General features: G+C 39.7%; 1 protein-coding gene across 1 annotated transcript in view; it reads left to right on the top strand.

Annotated features, from left to right (window-relative positions):
• dnai1.2 (dynein, axonemal, intermediate chain 1, paralog 2) overlaps positions 1 to 14,507 on the top strand; it is a 365,397-nt gene extending 350,890 nt beyond the window's left edge. The window contains 2 exon segments of the mRNA XM_028804629.2: positions 4,687 to 4,872; positions 14,122 to 14,507. Coding sequence (XP_028660462.2) covers positions 4,687 to 4,872; positions 14,122 to 14,226 — 291 coding nt within the window. The 3' untranslated portion in view covers positions 14,227 to 14,507.
• Positions 14,508 to 19,106: the final 4,599 nt, after the last annotated feature.

Below are 19,106 nucleotides of genomic sequence, written 5' to 3'. Positions count from 1 at the left end.
TTTTACTAGCTTTAAGTTTTATTCTGCTGCCCATGCTCTCTTTCTCAGGGGTGGGGGTTGATTTGTTTTCAATCCTATTCTTGTAAAATGTATCTATTTGTATGGAATGTTGTGTGATTTCAATAAAATCAATAAAAAAATTTAAAAAAAAATAACTACTACTACCACATAAATGTTATTGATCTAATTGTTAGTGGTAGATAAAATAAAAAACTTGATAATAAAACAATTGCAGTTCATAATTGAAAACCTGCAGTTCATGGTCATGTAATATGTATTGTAATGATAAGAACCAAAAGAGAGTATAGAGTTGGGGACCAATGGGAATCCCCCATTTAATGAAGCCAAAAGTAAAAATCAATGGAAAAAATCTTGGATATCTCACGTCCATGGCAACGTAGGTTTTCGTAAGTGCTCTGTAACTCTGAAAGTAAGTTTTTTTCCTCTGAGCTGCATACTCTTTGGTAGCAGTGATGCTATTTTTCTTTAAATAATCTATGGAATGGAAAGGGCAGGAGCTTGAAGCAAACCGGAACTTTCATTACAACCTGTCTCAGGACTCATCCTCTAGTCCGCACAGAAAAGAGAAGGTGTTATTGCTTGTGATAATAATCACAGACCCAGCCCCGAGTAGAGGGGGGTGCAGCCAGTACATTGCTCCGGGGCCTATGAAGCTCAAGGGGGCCCATGAAGCCCAACGTGTCGCACAATTTTTATTATAATTTGAACATTTATTTATTTAATTCATTTCATTTTTATTGTATTTTTTTAAATTTTGCAAGTCTCTTTAGTTTCAAAATTAAAAAAGCACGTGTGTCACAGCAGTGGTCAACAGTTTACAACGTATTCATTCATTAAGGTCGCCCTGGGAGAGAAGTCACATGGTCTACAAGGGTATTCCCCACTAGGTAGGAAGTGATGAGGAGGAGGGGATTCCGGGCGCAGTGAGAAAAAAGTCATCAGCCGGCAAACAAGTATGTCACGTAGTCGCCGCGTTCTGAGATACCACAAATTCGGGAAAACGGACTAAGTGAACCGTTGTGAACAGTCAAGAACTAAACAAGTGCCGAAGGAGCATAATACAAAGAAACATCACGAAACCTGAAATGTGTCGCTATCTCGAGAAGGAGACATCCTTACAAACTAAGACAAAGAATGGCACAAGAACTTTCGCGTTGTTACAAACTCCATACAGAGCCATAGCAAGGTTTGGGGCAGCCACCCGTATAATTGGTATCCTGGCAGCAATGTCGTAAAAATTGAAAACAGCATTGATGTGCACAAAACCGAGTCCAAAACAGAAGTGAGGGAATAGGGAAAAGGCGGAGGCTTTTAAAGGGGAAGACAGGAAGTGAGGTCAAAGGGGTCTGGCTCATGAGCCCCTCTCGCCTGGGTTGTCCAGTGAAGTGGGCTGGGAGCAGAGTCTGCACTGGGTCTTTCCGAATTGCAGGACACCCTCCCCGCTTGAAAACTTGGCCCCGGTACGCTCCCACCTGGGTATAGTGCAAGTCCTGTCCCTTTCTCTTCTGGGACCTTTCCATCCTGCCGACTACGCCAGTGTTACAAACTCCACACAGAGCCATAGCAAGGTTTGGGGCAGCCACCAATAATAATAGGATAATTGGTATCCTGGCAGCAATGTCGTAAGAATTGAATACAGCACTGAAATATACAAAACCGAGTCCAAAACAGAACTGAGGGAATAGGGAAAAGGTGGAGGCTTTTAAAGGGGAAGACAGGAAGTGAGTTCAAAGGGGTTGGGCTCATGAGGGTCTTCAACCATAGCCTCTAGTCTGGATGTGAAATCACAGGGGCTGGAGCCGGCAAGGTCTTCTTCCATAGGTTCGGTCCTGGAAGTGACATCAAGAGGATCAGGTGAAATCTCCCGTCTGCAGGAAAGGGAGAAAAAGAGTCAGTGCACTCTGTCACATCCTGGTTTGAATCGTAATTGCCCTTACTCAAGCCCTTTAGCTGCCTCCCATGTGCACGTGTGTGACAGCATACAAGACTGTGAAGCATTGAGTGAGCGTGAAGCAATAGAAGGCCGTGACAATGATAGAATACTTTTGAGTGACATAATACAGTGCTTTCAAGATTCAACGAACAAAAACTTGTGAAAGTGACTATCAACGAGTGTTCTCACGTGTTCATTCCTAGCTTCAAACTTATTGCTCGGATTACTCCTCCTTGCTTTCCCTTGGAAAAGTACAAACTGGAAGGACTCTTTCCAAATGTATGCGTCGGCCTGTGAATTCTGTTGACAATTCCTGCCACTGTCGCCTCTGCGGAGTGCTCATTCAGCAAGCTAAAGCTGGTAAAAAATTTTCTAAGATCCACTATGTCACAAGCGCGACTAGTAGATTTGGCAAGACTCAGTATTGAGTCTGATCTAGCAAAACTGATTAATTTTGATTATATAATTCAGAGTTTTGCCAGGAAAAAGGCCAGGAAAGCACCTTTGTTGAGCAGACAATAAATGCTATTATAAACGTCTTTTACTATTATAAATATATTACTTTATTATTACATTTATACCTATACATACTTATCTAAATGTATCAATTTGATCTACGATTGTTAGAAATAAATAATAATATACACACATACATGTGTTTAGAATTTTGTATAAGGGCCCACACACCTTCTTTGTACTGGGGCCTGGATTTTCTCTCGGCGGCCCTGCACAGACCTATTTAAAATTTACCCATTCTCACTAAAATACTTGGAAATGTAGTTGCCAGTTAGCGACTGTCTCACTTTGTACATCATAATTTTCTTGAAAACTTGCAGTTTGGCTTCCAGTAATAGTACAGAAACAGCATTAACACGTGTTAAATATGAAATTTTGATATCTTCTGATGAAGGAAATTGCACTGTAATTTAACCACAGCGTTTGGTACCATTGACCCTTCTGTTTTAGTGCACAGACTGGAAACTGACATTGGGCTTATAGGCAATGTCCTTGCCTGCTTTAGTTCTTACTTATTAAATCTATTACAGGACATATAGAAATGTGCTGAGATATAGTGTCCCGCAGGGCTCAGTATTGGGACCTTTACTGTTTTCACTTTATATGCTCTCACTGGGAACTATCATTAGAAAAAATAATGTTAATTGTTACTCATACATAGATGACACCCAGTTTTTTATACCAAATGACGTTTCTCTGATGCTGTTCTTGATTAAAGTGTTATTGAGTTAAAGGATTGGATGGATGAGAACCACTTGTCTTTGAATTCTGATAAAACAGAAATGTTAATTATTGGAGGGAATGATGCTGATCACAGCTATATTTTATTATTATTTACCTCATTTGAAATCAGCATTAATTTTGATAACAGTATGTCATTTTAAAGTTACATTTGAAAACTATCCAAAACATGTTGTTTTTTCTATCTTACAAATTTTGGAAAATTAAGGCGTTCTCTAAATATGCAGGATACTGAGAGATTAATTCATGCATGTATTTCTAGTAGGATTGATTGCTGCAATGTGGATGTTCACTGGCTGCTCAAATTGGTCTTTATACAGCTTTTAATTAATTCAGAATGTTGCTGCAAGAATTATTACAAGACTTAAGAAAGTACAAACACATAACTCCAGTTTCTAAGTCCTTTCATTGGCTCCCAGATTTCAAAATCTTCCTTTTAACATATAAAATCTTGCTTAATTATCTGAATTTATCATTGCTTACAAACCAGAGTATACATTACGATCTGAAGATGCCGGATTGCTTAAGATTCCAAGGATTAATAAAAGGTTGTACTTTTAATTATAGGGCCATGAAGCTGTGGAATGGTCTGTCTGCTACTCTAAAAGGTGCTCTATCAGTCTCTGCTTTTAAATCGAAGCTAAAGATTCACTACTTCAGTTTTGCATACCCTGGGTAGAGCTGCTGATTAGCTGTGCATAGTGAATCCCTGTGGTTAGTCATTAATACTAAAATTTAAGTAATACGATATTTATAAACTGTTACTAGCCTTCACCTATTCTGTTTCTTTTCTTGGTATCTGCATATGGCACTTGGTGCCACTTCTGTACTGCCAAGTTGTTTGCCTGCCTATGGAAAAGTCATCTCAGATTAAGGACCACTAGAGTCATGGTGTGGAAGGGTTCTTACATCAGATTAACTGGCTCAGCACTGATTCAGCTGTAGAAGGTCTCCAGGACTCTGATTGTGTCTGGCTTGTCTGACTCCTTTTCTACACTTCTTCAGTGGTTCTACAATTAGCACACACATGGACACATAGTGTTGTTTATCATTTATGTTAATTAGTTTCTACTCTGTTTTTGATGCATTTGAACCACTCTGTATCCTCATATATGATTGTAGTTTGTAGTGTTATATTTCTGAGCTGGCAATGATATATTGGCCATCTAGCTCTGTGAAGAGGATTACTTGTGTTCCGTTTTGTGTCTTGTATTTACTCCATTTTTTGACACTCATTGCATGTCCTACCCCCTCAAATAAACAAATTGTTGTTGTTGTTTCCTTACATACTGGGGACAAGTGGCTTATCTCACTAGAGCCTTGTAGATGCTCACTATATGCATGAGTGCAATAATATAAAATGAAGATGCAAATGACTAAGTATAACACAGTTGTGATCATTGACTTTTTTCAGTGAGTATTATATTTGTCACGTGAATACCTGTTAATAAAAACTCTCTGCATTTCTTTCACAGGTGCATGTTTTTGACTTAAATGTGAACAAGTACAAAGCTATTTGTGAGCAACTTGTTGTGGCGAAGAAGAAAAACAAACTGACCCATGTTGAGTTCAACCCTGTGCATCCCATCATTATTGTTGGAGATGACCGAGGTTACGTGACATGTCTGAAAGTGTCTCCCAATCTGCGCAAGATGCCAAAGGTAAATGACATCTTTTGATTATTAAAAGAGTTTATAATATTCATTATTGAGGTAATCTTTTGTTCAGTCAACAATAATTAAACCACAAGCAACTAGATTTAGAAGGTGTGTTAATTTGCAATTGAATAAAACAGAAAATGTTTTGCCATATACAATATAGAGCTAGAAATTACATGTTTCAAAAAACAATTGGGAGTTGTCCTGTTTGGTAGATTTCTTTCTCCAGTTAGTCAGTGTATAGATGCATTTAAAAAAGAATACTAGATAATATATCAGGATTATCTTAAAAAATTGAATTAGTTATTTTAAACCTCTATAGATCACTTTTTTATCTCGAGCATCCAACATTCCTAGAGAAATACCAGAGAAGAGTATCCACATAAGGTTTAAAAATAAAGTTTACAAAAATACTAACAAACACATATATTTAAGAATTTCTAAGCTAATTTGAGCTAATCATATTTTCTCATCAAATCCTAATTTTCCGTCACTGGCTGTCTAAATTTAGGATTTAAGCACTTCTGGGTTAAGGCTTTGTAGATCAGGACTATTCAATTAATACTGAGTTCAGGCCAGAGTATAAAAGTCATACCAGAAGAGGTTCTATAAATTTAAGTATGTTTATTTATCTTTGTAATTGTAAAGGGGTTGAAATCATCAGGCATTTCATAAATAGATTTAGTTTTCAAAATAAGCTTGTATTTACTATCAGTCAGTATTTATTCTTTTCTTATATTTATTTCATAATTCACATTCTATAAATACGGTAAGCTTTTCAAACAAGGAAAATGCAAACATTTCACTCATTTATTTATAACACAGGACTAACCATAGAACCGTTACTATCCATAACAAAAGATTTTTTTAACATGCTGTGAACCATAGGATGGCAGAGCCATAAAAATTGTCGAGGGTGCCAATCCGGCAATTTCCCATTTAATTAAAGGCAAAAACAAAAAACAACTTTGTAGCACAACAGAACGTAAATAGTACTGCTTTCTGCACAGTATAACCAATTTCACGACTAGAACTCCATCTCTCTCTCTCTCTTTCTTGGGTCCACATGACAACCATAATCGTAATTTACCCCATTTACACTGCCCTCCACTATTATTGGCACCCCTTATAAAAATTAGTAAGAAGGGTTAGAAAAAAATCACTGTTTGCTGAAGAGCCGTCATCTTGCATTGAGAAAATGAGAAACGTGATTTTTAATTGAAACAAGTTCATGCAAAGAAAAACAAAGCCATCATCAAGAAATACATATTTTTAACAAAACACATGTGCCATATTGTTGGCACCCTTGCATTTAATACTTTGTACAACCTCTCTTTTGCCAATATAACAGCACGGAGTCTTCTTGTAACCTTTTATAAGGTTGGAGAATACAGAACATGGCATTTGTGACCATTCTTCTTTACATAATCTCTCCAGATTATCCAGGGTCCTAGGCCCTCTCCTGTGCACTCACCTCTTTAGCTCTCTGCATAGGTTTTCGATAGGGTTCAGGTCAGGGGACTGAGATGGACATGGCAGAATTTTGATTTTGTGGTCAGTTAACCATTGCAGGGTTAATTTGGACATGTTTTGGATCATTAACTTGCTGGAAGATCCAGTGATGACCTAGTTTTAGTTTCCTGGCAGAGGCAGCCAGGTTTTGATTTAAAATATCCCGATATTTCATGGAATCCATGATGCCATGTACCCTAACAATGTTTCCAGGGCCTTTGGAGGTAAAATGGCCCTACAACATCACAGATCTTCCATCATATTTCACATTTGGGACAAGGTTTTTTCATTATAGCCATCCTTCTTTTTACACCCAAACGTTCTTTGCATGTTTATTGCCAAAAAGTTAAATTTTTGTTTCATCAGACCATAGAACAAAGTTCCAGTCAAAGTTGTAGTAACGTTTTACAAACTCCAGGCGCATACATTTGTGGATAACTGACAGAAAAGGCTTCTTTCTGGCATACCTTCAAAATAATCTGTTGGCATGGAGATGCCATCTGATTTTGATTCTGGAGACATGATAACTCTAGGATTTTACTTTTTTTTGCAATTCCCCAACAGTGATCCTTGGAGATATTATTGTCTCTCTTACCATCCTTCTCACTGTACGCAGGGGTAAAATAAACTTGGGTCCTCTTCCAGGCAAGTTTGTCACATTTCTAGTTGATGTCCACTTTTTTATTATTGCCCTAACTGAAATGGGGATTTTCAGGTGAGTAGCCATTTTTTTATAACCATTCCCTGTGTTGTGAAGGGCAACACACTTCTGACTCATTTGGATTGAGTGTTCTCTTTTCTTTGCCATGAAGATGGTTGGCCAAGAAAAATCTGGTTCTGTGTCTCCTCACATTTGTATCCCAGTTAATCAGGAAGTCACTGATTTTAACTGGAAAGTTCCTATACACTCCAATCAGCTTAACAATGTCCAATTTTAAAGGGAAATATGTTTCAGTTACATTGTTTCACATTAATTTCCAAGGGTGCCAACAATTGGGGCTAATGTGTTTTTGTTAGAAATATTTATTTCTTGATGAGAGCTTTATTTTTCTTAGAATGATCCTGTTTCAATTAAAAGTCAGATGTTTCTCATTTTTTCAGTGCAAGATGATGGTTCTTCAGCAGTGATTTTTTTCTAACCCTTCTTACTAATTTTTTCAAGGGTTGCCAATAATAGTGGAGGGCGCTGTATATCTACCTTCATCTGTGAGGGCGGCACTTCCAGTACTTGGCAGAGTTGGGGCTAGGTGTTCTCACCCGTTGACAGCTCCATGCTGTGGAAGAAACCAAAGACAAAGGAGATACACACTAGCAATTTGTTCAGTGCCCAAGCACATTTGTCTACATGTAACCCCTCAAAGTCTAGTTCATTTGACTAGTTTGATTGCTCCGTGCCAGGCCAACCATACGGTGTCCTGGCTCTCATGGAAGAGGTGGGCCGACCACAGTTCACTGGGTTTCAGGAACAGTGTTATTGCTAAACATGCCTGAGTATGGAACATAGACATGATGCTAGTGTTGCAATGCTATTTCATTCAATCCCATGTGAGTTAAAAATAAGTTTTTATTGTCAACCTACAGATGAACGTGAATTGTAGTTGGCAAAAAAGCTGCAAATTGCTCCCTTATCATCATTTGTCTCCATAAAAGTCTTCTTGTATGAGCAGCACAAATAATAGTAAAATACTGTGCTGCACATACAATTAATCTGTAAGAGGGTAGAGCATTATCCTGCCCTACACGACTCCAAAAAAAAACAGAAAATAAGGAAAATCATTTTGGTATGCATGCTGTCACTGCATGTTCGAGCCAAGTTTTGGCTTTACCCAGAGTCTCATGGTGATGACAAAAGCATGCTCAGGCCCAGAACGTTAAGTATAAGTGCAGGCCAGTGGGAGAGTAGGGAGTGGGGGACAATCATGCTTGGGCACGGTACTGAACAAACGTGCCTAGTGTGAGTACACCCATATTTAGCATCTGTACCGTCTCCTGCCTGGTGGTCATAGTGTTGGGTTTACCCGAGCCCTTCGGGAGATCCTCAAGTGTGCATGCATGACAATACTATAAGTGCAACACAATGCTGGATTGACAAATGCCAGACTTGCTTGTGCTGGAAATTTCAGAAGTGAGGTCCTTCATAGCCACCACCATCTATGTAACTATTTTGAGAAACCAAAAATAAATGTACAAATGTGCAACATGTTTAACAAGCTTAGGAATGATATTTAGACGAAAATACTGTACTATAATTCCACTAACCAGAAAATCTCAAGGGAATATATTTCTAGAGGAAAAATGTTAATGATTAATATGCAGTACCAAAAAAGGAATCACAGAGTAGGCAAGGCCTTGGTGAAAGCATAAAAATGAATCATCTATATATGTTTACTGTAAAGCACCAGATAAATATTAGGCAAAAATTCAAAGTCAGAAAACAAAGTGAAATGTCAAAAACCAATCTTAACAAAAAATAAGGCATTAATAAGAAGCAACACCTAAAAATAAATCCAGCAGGTATGCACAAATTTGGTTGTAAGTAGGAGATTACAGTATTAAGTTTTAATTAGCTTTAAGTGAAGGTTATATACAGTTAGGTCCATAAATATTTGGACAGAGACAACTTTTTTCTAATTTTGGTTCTGTACATTACCACAATGAATTTTAAATGAAACAACTCAGATGCAGTTGAAGTGCAGACTTTCAGCTTTAATTCAGTGGGGTGAACAAAACGATTGCATAAAAATGTGAGGCAACTAAAGCATTTTTTTAACACAATGCCTTCATTTCCGGGGCTCAGAAGTAATTGGACAATTGACTCAAAGGCTATTTCATGGGCAGGTGTGGGCAAGTCCGTCGTTATGTCATTATCAATTAAGCAGATAAAAGGCCTGGAGTTGATTTGAGGTGTGGTGCTTGCATGTGGAAGATTTTGCTGTGAACAGACAACATGCGATCAAAGGAGCTCTCCATGCAGGTGAAAGAAGCCATCCTTAAGCTGCGAAAACAGAAAAAAACCCATCCGAGAAATTGCTACAATATTACAAGTGGCAAAATCTAGCAAGCCATTCATAAGCCTCAAGAATAGAAAGGCTAGATTGGACTTTGCTAAAGAACATCTAAAAAAGCCAGCATAGTTCTGGAAAAACAGTCTTTGGACAGATGAAACCAAGATCAAGCTCTACCAGAATGATGGCAAAAAAAAAGTATGGAGAAGGCGTGGAACAGCTCATTATCCAAAGCATACCACATTATCTGTAAAACACGGTGGAGGCAGTGTGATGGCTTGGGCGTTCATGGCTGCCAGTGGCCCTGGGACACTAGTGTTTATTGATGATGTGACACAGGACAGAAACAGCTGAATGAATTCTGAGGTGTTCAGAGACATACTGTCTGCTCAAATCCAGCTGAATGCAGTCAAATTGATTGGGCGGCGTTTCATGATATAGATGGACAATGACCCAAAACATACAGCCAAAGCAACCCAGGAGTTTATTAACACTAGAATTACCAGAGCCTACGAAAAAACTTGTAGATCCGTCCCACCTTAAATCGCGTCTTAAATCCGTTTGCACCTCTCCGCCAGAGTCTTTTGTCATCTAAATGTGCTGATAAACACAAGCTACTAGCAGCCAGCTATTCCATCCCCCCACCGACTTAGAACGAACTTCTCCTAGCTCATGCCTTGCCTTGATTTGATTATCTGGGATTGAAGTGGAGTTTTAGAGTGGGAATAATATAGCGTTATTTGGAATACACGCATTTCATGTGTGTTCTGTTTCTATAGTAGTCTGTGCAAACACATTTTTAAAACAGAAACGTTTTTCATATTCTAATAGTAAATGACAAAATGTAGGCATAAACTATATAACGTATGAAGCCTGAAGTCTATATATCAAAGAAACACTTTCACAAAAGGTACAAATAAGAGAACACGTGCACTTTTATTCAAAAATATAACTGCACAAAAAAAAAAGCCACGTTAGCATGCCACATTGACACTCTTACTACAACTGCCGTGGTGGCGTAATGGTATCAGTTCCTGAGTGGGAATCAGAGGGTGGCAAGTTCGATCCCGCACAGCTCCACTTCGAGAAGTGAACTACTCTTATTCTTACAATTTTAGAATAACAACATAAATTTGATTTCAGTCTGTAACAGCCGGTGTAATTTATGACACTGGTAAAGGTTAACTTTTTTTTTTTTTTTTTTTTTAATTCACTTTTCATTCTCGCAGAAAGTACAGTGTCAGGTGCTCATTCACTGTAATAGGAACCATAGCACAGAGAGGTGTGTACACTGCAACAAGTACACATGTCGTAAATGTAGGAATGGTGGACCTTGGGTGTGTGGGAACTGTTAATATTTGAATGTGATGATTTTATATAGCACGGATCGGAAATCAGCAGTTCTTAGCATTGCACCACGCAAGCTGTCGTATCAACCACCAACTGTAACTTGCTTTCTTTATTCTTCGGTTATAGTCTTGAATAAAAGTGCACTTTTATTTATGTGAAAACAGCTGTGTCAGATGGGGTTGTATGGACTGATTCTGAATGCGACTGCGAGAATGAAAAGTGAATTAAAAAAAAAAAAAAAAAAAGCTAACCTTTACCAGTATCATAAGTTACACCGGCTGTTACAGACTGAAATCAAATTTATGTTGTTATTCTAAAATTGTAAGAATAAGAGTAGTTCACTTCTCGAAGTGGAGCCATGCGGGATCGAACTCGCCACCCTCTGATTCCCAGTCAGGAACTGATATCATTACACCACCACGGCGGTTGTAGTAAGAGTATCAATGTGGCATGCTAACGCGGCTTTTTTTTTTTGTGCAGTTATATTTTTGAATAAAAGCGCACGTGTTTTCTTATTTGTACCTTTTGTGAAAGTGTTTCTTTGATACATGGACTTCAGGCTTCATACGTTATATAGTTTATGCCTACATTTTGTCATTTACTATTAGAATATGAAAAATGTTTTCTGTTTTAAAAATGTGTTTGCACAGCCTACTATAGAAACGGAACACACATGAAATGCGTGTATTCCAAATAATACTATATTATTTCCACTCTAAAACTCCACTTCAATCCCAGATAATCAAATCAAGGCAAGGCATGAGCTAGGAGAAGTTCGTTCTAAGTCGGTGGGGGGATGGAATAGCTGGCTGCTAGTAGCTTGTGTTTATCAGCACATTTAGATGACAAAAGACTCTGGCGGAGAGGTGCAAACGGATTTAAGACGCGATTTAAGGTGGGACGGATCTACGAGTTTTTTCGTAGGCTCTGGTAATTCTAGTGTTAAAGCAAAGAAGTGGAAAATTCTTGAATGGCCAAGTCAGTCACCTGATCTTAACCCAATTGAGCATGCATTTCACTTGTTGAAGACTAAACTTCAAACAGAAAGGCCCACAAACAAACAGCAACTGAAAGCCGCTGCAGTAAAGGCCTGGCAGAGCATTAAAACGGAGGAAACCCAGCATCTGGTGATGTCCATGAGTTCAAGACTTCAGGCTGTCATTGCCAGCAAAGGGTTTTCAACCAAGTATTAGAAATGAACATTTTATTTCCAGTTATTTAATTTGTCCAATTACTTTTGAGCCCCTGAAATGAAGGGATTGTGTTTTAAAAAATGCTTTAGTTGCCTCACATTTTTATGCAATCGTTTTGTTCTCCCTACTGAATTAAAGCTGAAAGTCTGCACTTCAACTGCATCTGAGTTGTTTCATTTAAAATTTATTGTGGTAATGTACAAAACCATAATTAGAAAAAAGTTGTCTCTGTCCAAATATTTATGGACCTAACTGTAGTTGTCACCAGCTAGCAGTGACAGATAAAAAGAAATGAGACATGTTATCTGAATATCTAGGCAATGGTGAATAGTATTGGATTTTTATATCTTGATGGTAAAAATTGATGAAAATAGAAAAGATAAAATAAAACACATAAAGTGTTGAATTTATGTATTTCTTGACATCAGAAAATGTTATGTGTGGAGAGAAATGTTTATTCATTGATCACTTTATCTGCATAATAAGGTGCATTTGCAGTTTACAGCAAAGGTAAATTTAGTTTGTTGCATTCTGACAGTCTTTTTCTTTGTATGGACAACTCTCTTTTTCTAAATGTACAATCACTTCACTAATCAAGATAGCCCATCCCCACGTCTAGCAGCAAGCATCACACATCACAGATATTATAGATTTTGTATCACCATTTGTTGAGCTCCTGTATTGTCATTAGTGTTTTCTTAATATAAAACTAGTCACTAGAAGAAAGTAAACAACGTTTGACTGAGTGTTATCATCATGCTTGATCTTGGAATTCTCCAGAAAAAAGAAAAAAAATACTAAGTTGTTAGTTGTTTAACCCAAAGTCAAAAGGAAAGCTAGAATGTTAGTCAATCGCAGTATACACTCTAATATGCACCAACAGGCTTATACTGAAGAACCCACACTCAACAACATGCAAAAGTCTCGACAGCTATAATATAAAGCCACAAGACAGTCAACAGATCTTGAGCAAATTAATTAGTTATATAAAACATAATTATATACAAAATAAAAGGATAAAGTAAATCCTAGGATGCTTAGGTAATCATACAAAATTCTTAGTTCTTGCCATAGCTGTTAATAAATGTTGTAAGGCCTATTGAATCAGTTAGTGAATCACTTACAAGTTTCAATGTTTATATCAAAGTTTAGGACATTCATGCCAGTTTCATACCTTACCTATGAAAAAGTTTAGCAAGGAATACATGTCAGCAGCTGTGCTGTTTGTAAATAATTCTACCTCTCATTTATATTCATAAACTGGTAAAAATGATTCTAATCTTAAAAAACAGTTGGCATATTCTTCTTTTTAAACATCTACTGCACTATATAAATTATATACATACTAGCCACTGTACCTGTCACATGGAATGGAATATTAAAAAATAGTTGCTATCTCTTGCTCTATGTGTACCTTCAGTACCTTTCCTCTGTATTTGAGTGTGTGAATGTTTCTTAACTGGAGCTTCTTCTCTTGAGCATGTTGCAATAAAGCCTGCTTCTCAGACTCGTGTTATTATTTTTGAGGCACTTTTCCTACTTACTGTCCAGTTGTGCACCTGCCGTCTTTGAAGGTGACTCTCTCAACACGCCTGATATGCCTTTACTACTCCTCGTTCGTCTTACACTTACTGTTTCGTTGCATCACCAACGCCAAACTGACCAGATTGCTTAGTGGAACTGGACACACAGACCATAGTTTTTTATTATATAATAGAGATGTATACATATGCTTGCGAAATTTGATGTTTGTTATTAATTTGTTATACAAATGCTGTAAAAGCTTAATCTGTGAGACATCTGGCAAAATGGCATTGCAAGCTAAAACTATCATTGAAAGAGCTCGAAAATCAGAAAAAAATTTTAAAGCTGCAGGCTTGTGAAATCAAACTATATTACATTACCACACTGTAGAGCAGTACCATGCTGAGATTGATAAGGATAATAAAATGGTCATCTCTCAATTGTAAAATTTCTTATATTTGTATCTATGTTGGCTTTAGTGATATATTAGAAAGGCTTATGTGAGTAAAATTATGTCTGAATAAAAACAGAACTTTATTTGTCCCCAAGGGGAAATTAGGCATTTGTAGTTTGTATTTTTGCATTCGCTGTATAATGTTTTTTATTTGCTGGAGGAATAACCTCCACTTCTTTCATTACAACATACACTTTACCTTATTTTTGTGCAGGAAAAAAAAGGGCAAGATGTTCCAAAAGGACCAGAAGTTGAAGTGGCCAAAATGGAAAAGATTCTGAGCCTCTTAAGAGAGCCGACCTCAGCTGTCAAGAAGTAAAATCAAGGAGGAGCAGATGCTGATTCATCCATCCTACAAACCAGCTAGACTCACTGAAATAAGCATACTGTCTTAAAATGGGGCACCTTACTTAGATTGTATTAGTAAAGAAGAATGAACACCACTTGTTCAGTACTATTTGATACAAATGCTTTTTTTAATGTAAGAGTTTATACAAATGTTGCTTAAGTATTTTCTGTCTATTTTATTAAATGTTTAAACCATGTTAAAAATTAGAATTATGTAAAAATAATTGACATTAAAATGTTTTTGAAAACCAACCTTAGAAAACGTGATGTTCCTATACACAATTACAAACAAAAGATATTGAAACTTACAAACTAAGCGCACTCTATTGACAGCTTATTGTCAAGTTTAACAATCATTTTTTAATATTGTATATACTCTGGATGAAGTGATTGCCATAGCTAATCAGAAGTTGACATTTTTTGCATTATGAATGTTCATCCATCCATCCATTATCCCAACCCGCTATATCCTAACTACAGGGTCACGGGGGTCTGCTGGAGCCAATCCCAGCCAAAACAGGGTGCAAGGCAGGAAACAAATCCCTGGCAGGGCGCCAGCCCACCGCAGGGTGCACACACACACACACACACCAAGCACACACTAAGGACAATTTAGAATCGCCAATGCACCTAACCTGCATGTCTTTGGACTGTGGGAGGAAACCGGAGTACCCAGAGGAAACCCCACACCGATGCGGGGAGAACATACAAACTCCACTTAGGGAGGACCCGGGAAGCAAACCCGGGTCTCCTAACTGCGAGGCAGCAGCGCTACCCACTGTGCCACCGTGATTATGAATATATTTGTACAAATGTTAACATAACATTACATACTGTAAGACTACTACCTTCACAGTGTAGCAGTGCTACTGGGGATTGAAACTTCAACTCCCAGCAGTCCCGGCAGTGGCTGTTATTGGTCATCTTCTGAGGGTACAGGGGCTGTTGAGTACAAGGTGGCCAGCCCAACATTTAAAAGGGGTCCAGTGATACTAAAAAAGGAGAGAAGTATTTTGTGTTTTGTGTCTGAAGTTCCTGTCTGTCTACCTTCCGTTCTGATACCTGTGGATTCTTGTTTTGTCCTGGATCGTCTCTTGTTTGAGGCTATGGTCTGTCTGGTGTCTTCCTGCACATGAGGACTGTCCACAGATTTGTTTCTTATCCTGTGAAGAAAGGAGCGCTCCTGATCCCATTCATCCATCTTCATTTCATCAGGGAAATACTGATAGGACTATATTTACATTCCCATTCAACGTGCTGATCTCTGGACTATCTGCCCCCATCATTGCATTTCATCCGTTGTCATTTTTCATGGACTTTATAGGAGTGTTTATTGTTGTGGTTTGTTTCAGTGTTTATTGTATATCACCGTAAAGGGACTGGGGGGTGGGGTTATTTAGCGTATAATTATACTTCGTTTCGTGTTTAATACAGTACATTCTTTAATTGTTTTATCACCTGTAGTTTTTTTGTCTTTGCTTGTAAGTGCGTGCGGGTCGGGCCAAGGCCGGGTGCATCCCTGGAATCTCCACCCAAAAAATAAATAATGGTGTGAATCTTAGCAGCACCAGACAGCTATAGATTTTGGCGAGCCGGGTAGGAGCCCCGTTTCTTACATGTTCCCTTCTAAGTCCGATATCACTTTCACCCACACAGAAGTCATGTCTGCTGAAAGCACAGTGCACGGCGAGGAGCTTGAGCTAAGTGTGCCACTGATTGATATGCGTTCGACTCCTAGCCCATATCACGTAACGGTCAGAGCCCCTCTTGAGGAGGAGTTGAGCCTGCTGGATACCCTGTGTGTCTCCAGTCCGGAGCAGCCTGAGACCTGCGAGGGATGGGTTCTGCAAGACATGACACTGCTCCTAGAACATTTTGAAGCACCGGTTGCCGACATCGCCCACAGTTTCATCAATCATGTCGAGACTGTCAATGTCCTCATAAATGCCACGGCTGGCCAAGTTTCCGGCAAGGCGGTTTTGAGTGTCTTGAACAGTCCTTTGCATGGTGCGTGCAGCGCCTGGAAGCAAATATGAGAGAGGTGATCAGGGGGCAGGTGCAGGAGAAGATGGCATGCCGTCTTGCAGCAACTGAGTCAGTCGACTCCTGTAACAGGAATGGAGAATGACTGTCAGTTGAGGTGCCGCAGATGGGGTTCCCTAAGCTGGCCCCTCAGTGTGCACCCACGAGCATTGTCGACTTTGTAGAGGAGGTGACTTGTTCATGGAGCTGCATCCTCTGAGTGCGGCCAAGCTGCGGGGATTCCTGAACAGGACTCTCAGTGGTCCAACCCGCTCTTGATAGTTTGCTGTGCAGCACATGTGTAACAACTGGGCGGAGTTTCACGCTGCCTTTCTGAATGTGTTCCTCTCAGATGAATACCAGGCGCTGTTTTAAGAAAAGCTCTGGACCTTTGTGCAAAATCCATCACAGAGGTCTCAGGGACTTTGTCTTTGAATTCCGTGTGTTGTGCCTGAAGTGGCATTCTGACATGCGCGAGGAAGAGATATTGCGACATGTCCTTGATGCATGTGACCCTCGAGTGGCAGCTACACTGAAGGGGGTCGTGAAATTGGAGGATGAGTTGTTAAAGTTGGGGTCCCGAGTGGAAAAGGACTGGGCAGCCATCAAGATTAGTGGGTCTTGAAAGGGGCCCACTTCTCGAGAAGTCCCCTTCCCCAAACCACAAGGAAAGCCCCAGTGGAACCCTGTGCCAATCTCACCTTGGTGCAAGCCACCATGCCCCTCTTAGTGGTGCCCATACAAGTGCGAGGAGTCACTGGAGAGGCAGTCATAGATACAGGCAGGACTTATACCCTTATGAAATATGGCTTGTGGAAAAAGCTTAAAGTGCCTCATGAGAAGTTAAGGGAAAGTGCAAAAGTAAAATTCTTTCTCACAGACGGAAGGGTGCATGGGGCAAAGGGCAAGGTTCCTATGAGGCTCTGCTTACATGATACACACTGGGAGGCAGAAGTTTACAACCTAGAATATGACCACCTGTCAATGCCCTTATTTATTAGGAATGAACTCACTCATGTTGGTAGGGCTTACCATCCACCTTGTGCGGCTGGAGTACGAGTTGCCAGAGGGTGAGGTTTGGGACAAAGGCTCAGAGCAATCTGATTTGGCCTAACTTGCATCATTACCTAACACATTAGGTTTATGAGTCCCAGCCCAGTAGAGAAGACAATTCTTGAACAGCTGGAGCTCGTTCAGCCACTGCTTAGGAGGTGGCACTCTGTGTGGATGGACAAACTCGGTCAGACTGAGGTGGTGGTCACCACATCCACACAGTCCGACCCAGTCCTGGTTTGGCACAGAGCCTACGAGTGTCACCTCTGAAAACAGGAATAATCAAGGAGTGGGTCGACCAGATGTTGGCAGATGGGGTCATCGAGCCTTCCACCTCACCATGACCTAGCCCTGCTGTGCTCATTCAAAAGCCTGGCGGGACCTACCAATTCTGTAAAGACTATCGGGAGCTGAACAAGAAAACCCTGAATGATGCTTACCCCATGCCACTTGTCCACGACATTTTATAGAGTCTTTGCATGTGGTGGCAGTGTTCAGCTCCCTAGATTTGAAGTCCAGGTATTGGCAGGTGAGTATGGGGAAGAGTAGCATTGAGAAGACCATTGTCATCACCCCAGTGGGGTTGTTCCAGTTTCGGGGGATGCCCTTTGGACTTAAAAACGCACGGGAATCATTCCAACGGTTAATGGAGCAGGTCCTACGGGGGCTCATTGGGAAGACCTGCTTTGTATATATAGATGACATCATTGTATTCTCCCCATCTGTCCAACAACATCTAAAGGACCTTGACCACATCTTCCAGCGGACTACACAAGGCTCATCTTACACTCAACACCAAGAAGTGTATATTTCTACAAGACCATCTGACCTTCTTTGGCCATGTGGTGTCAGCAGACGGTGTCCAGGTGGACCCAAAGAATATTAAGTCCATTTTGGATTACCCAGTGCCCGAGGAGGTACAAAGTCTCCAACACTTCCTGGGGAATCCTGGGTAGTTCCACAAATTTGTCCATGGGTTTGCCAACATGCTGCCCCGTTGTTCCAGCTGCTGAGGAAGGGATCTCCCTAGGAGTGGTCGCCAGCATGCCAGGACTGAAAGACTCAAGAAGGCACTGACATCACTACCAGTCCTGGCACAGCCTGATCCATCCTTAACTTTTCAGGTCCACACTGGCGCGAGTGACCTCTGGCTCGGCACTGTTCTCTCCTCAAATAAGTCAAGGAGAGGAGTCAAGTCAAGGCCTCTGGAATGCATCGGGTGTTCATCAGGAAACTGTCTCTGAATTATGGGCTAGTCCATTACAAAACCCACTTACAAATACCAGTAAATCCACATGCACATGCGGAAAAAACGTAGAAACTCCATGCAGACTAGGCTAGGCAAGGGATAAGGCCTGAGTCCCTGATTCTATAAGGCAGCAATACTAGTACCATGCTACCGCACCACATGCTTTAAGAACATTGTAATACAGGAAATGATTTAAAGTAAATTTAACATTGACTGAGTTTCTGTCCACTAACTGCAGACTATAGGACAAAAGCACATACATTATGCTACCCAAAACAAGCAGGTAATATCTTTGTGAAATAACAATCGTTATTAAGAAATATCACAATTCTTTTGTGAAAAAGCACAGTTAATATTTCCTTTTGGATCAAGAATAAGCCTTAATAACAGATGCACTAAAACCAGTGGGCAGAATAGCTGCCTTGTTTGACTGAATAAACCAATGATGTTGCACATACAGCCTTGTATGTTTCTCTATTATGATTGGTTTTGTTAAAAGAAGTTATAAATGAAAAATAACTAATAAG

This window comes from Erpetoichthys calabaricus, chromosome 7, assembly GCF_900747795.2.
Source record: "Erpetoichthys calabaricus chromosome 7, fErpCal1.3, whole genome shotgun sequence".
NCBI classification, from domain to species: domain Eukaryota; kingdom Metazoa; phylum Chordata; class Cladistia; order Polypteriformes; family Polypteridae; genus Erpetoichthys; species Erpetoichthys calabaricus.
Note: the sequence above shows the minus strand (reverse complement) of the source record. Positions and strands in the feature narration are given on the sequence as shown.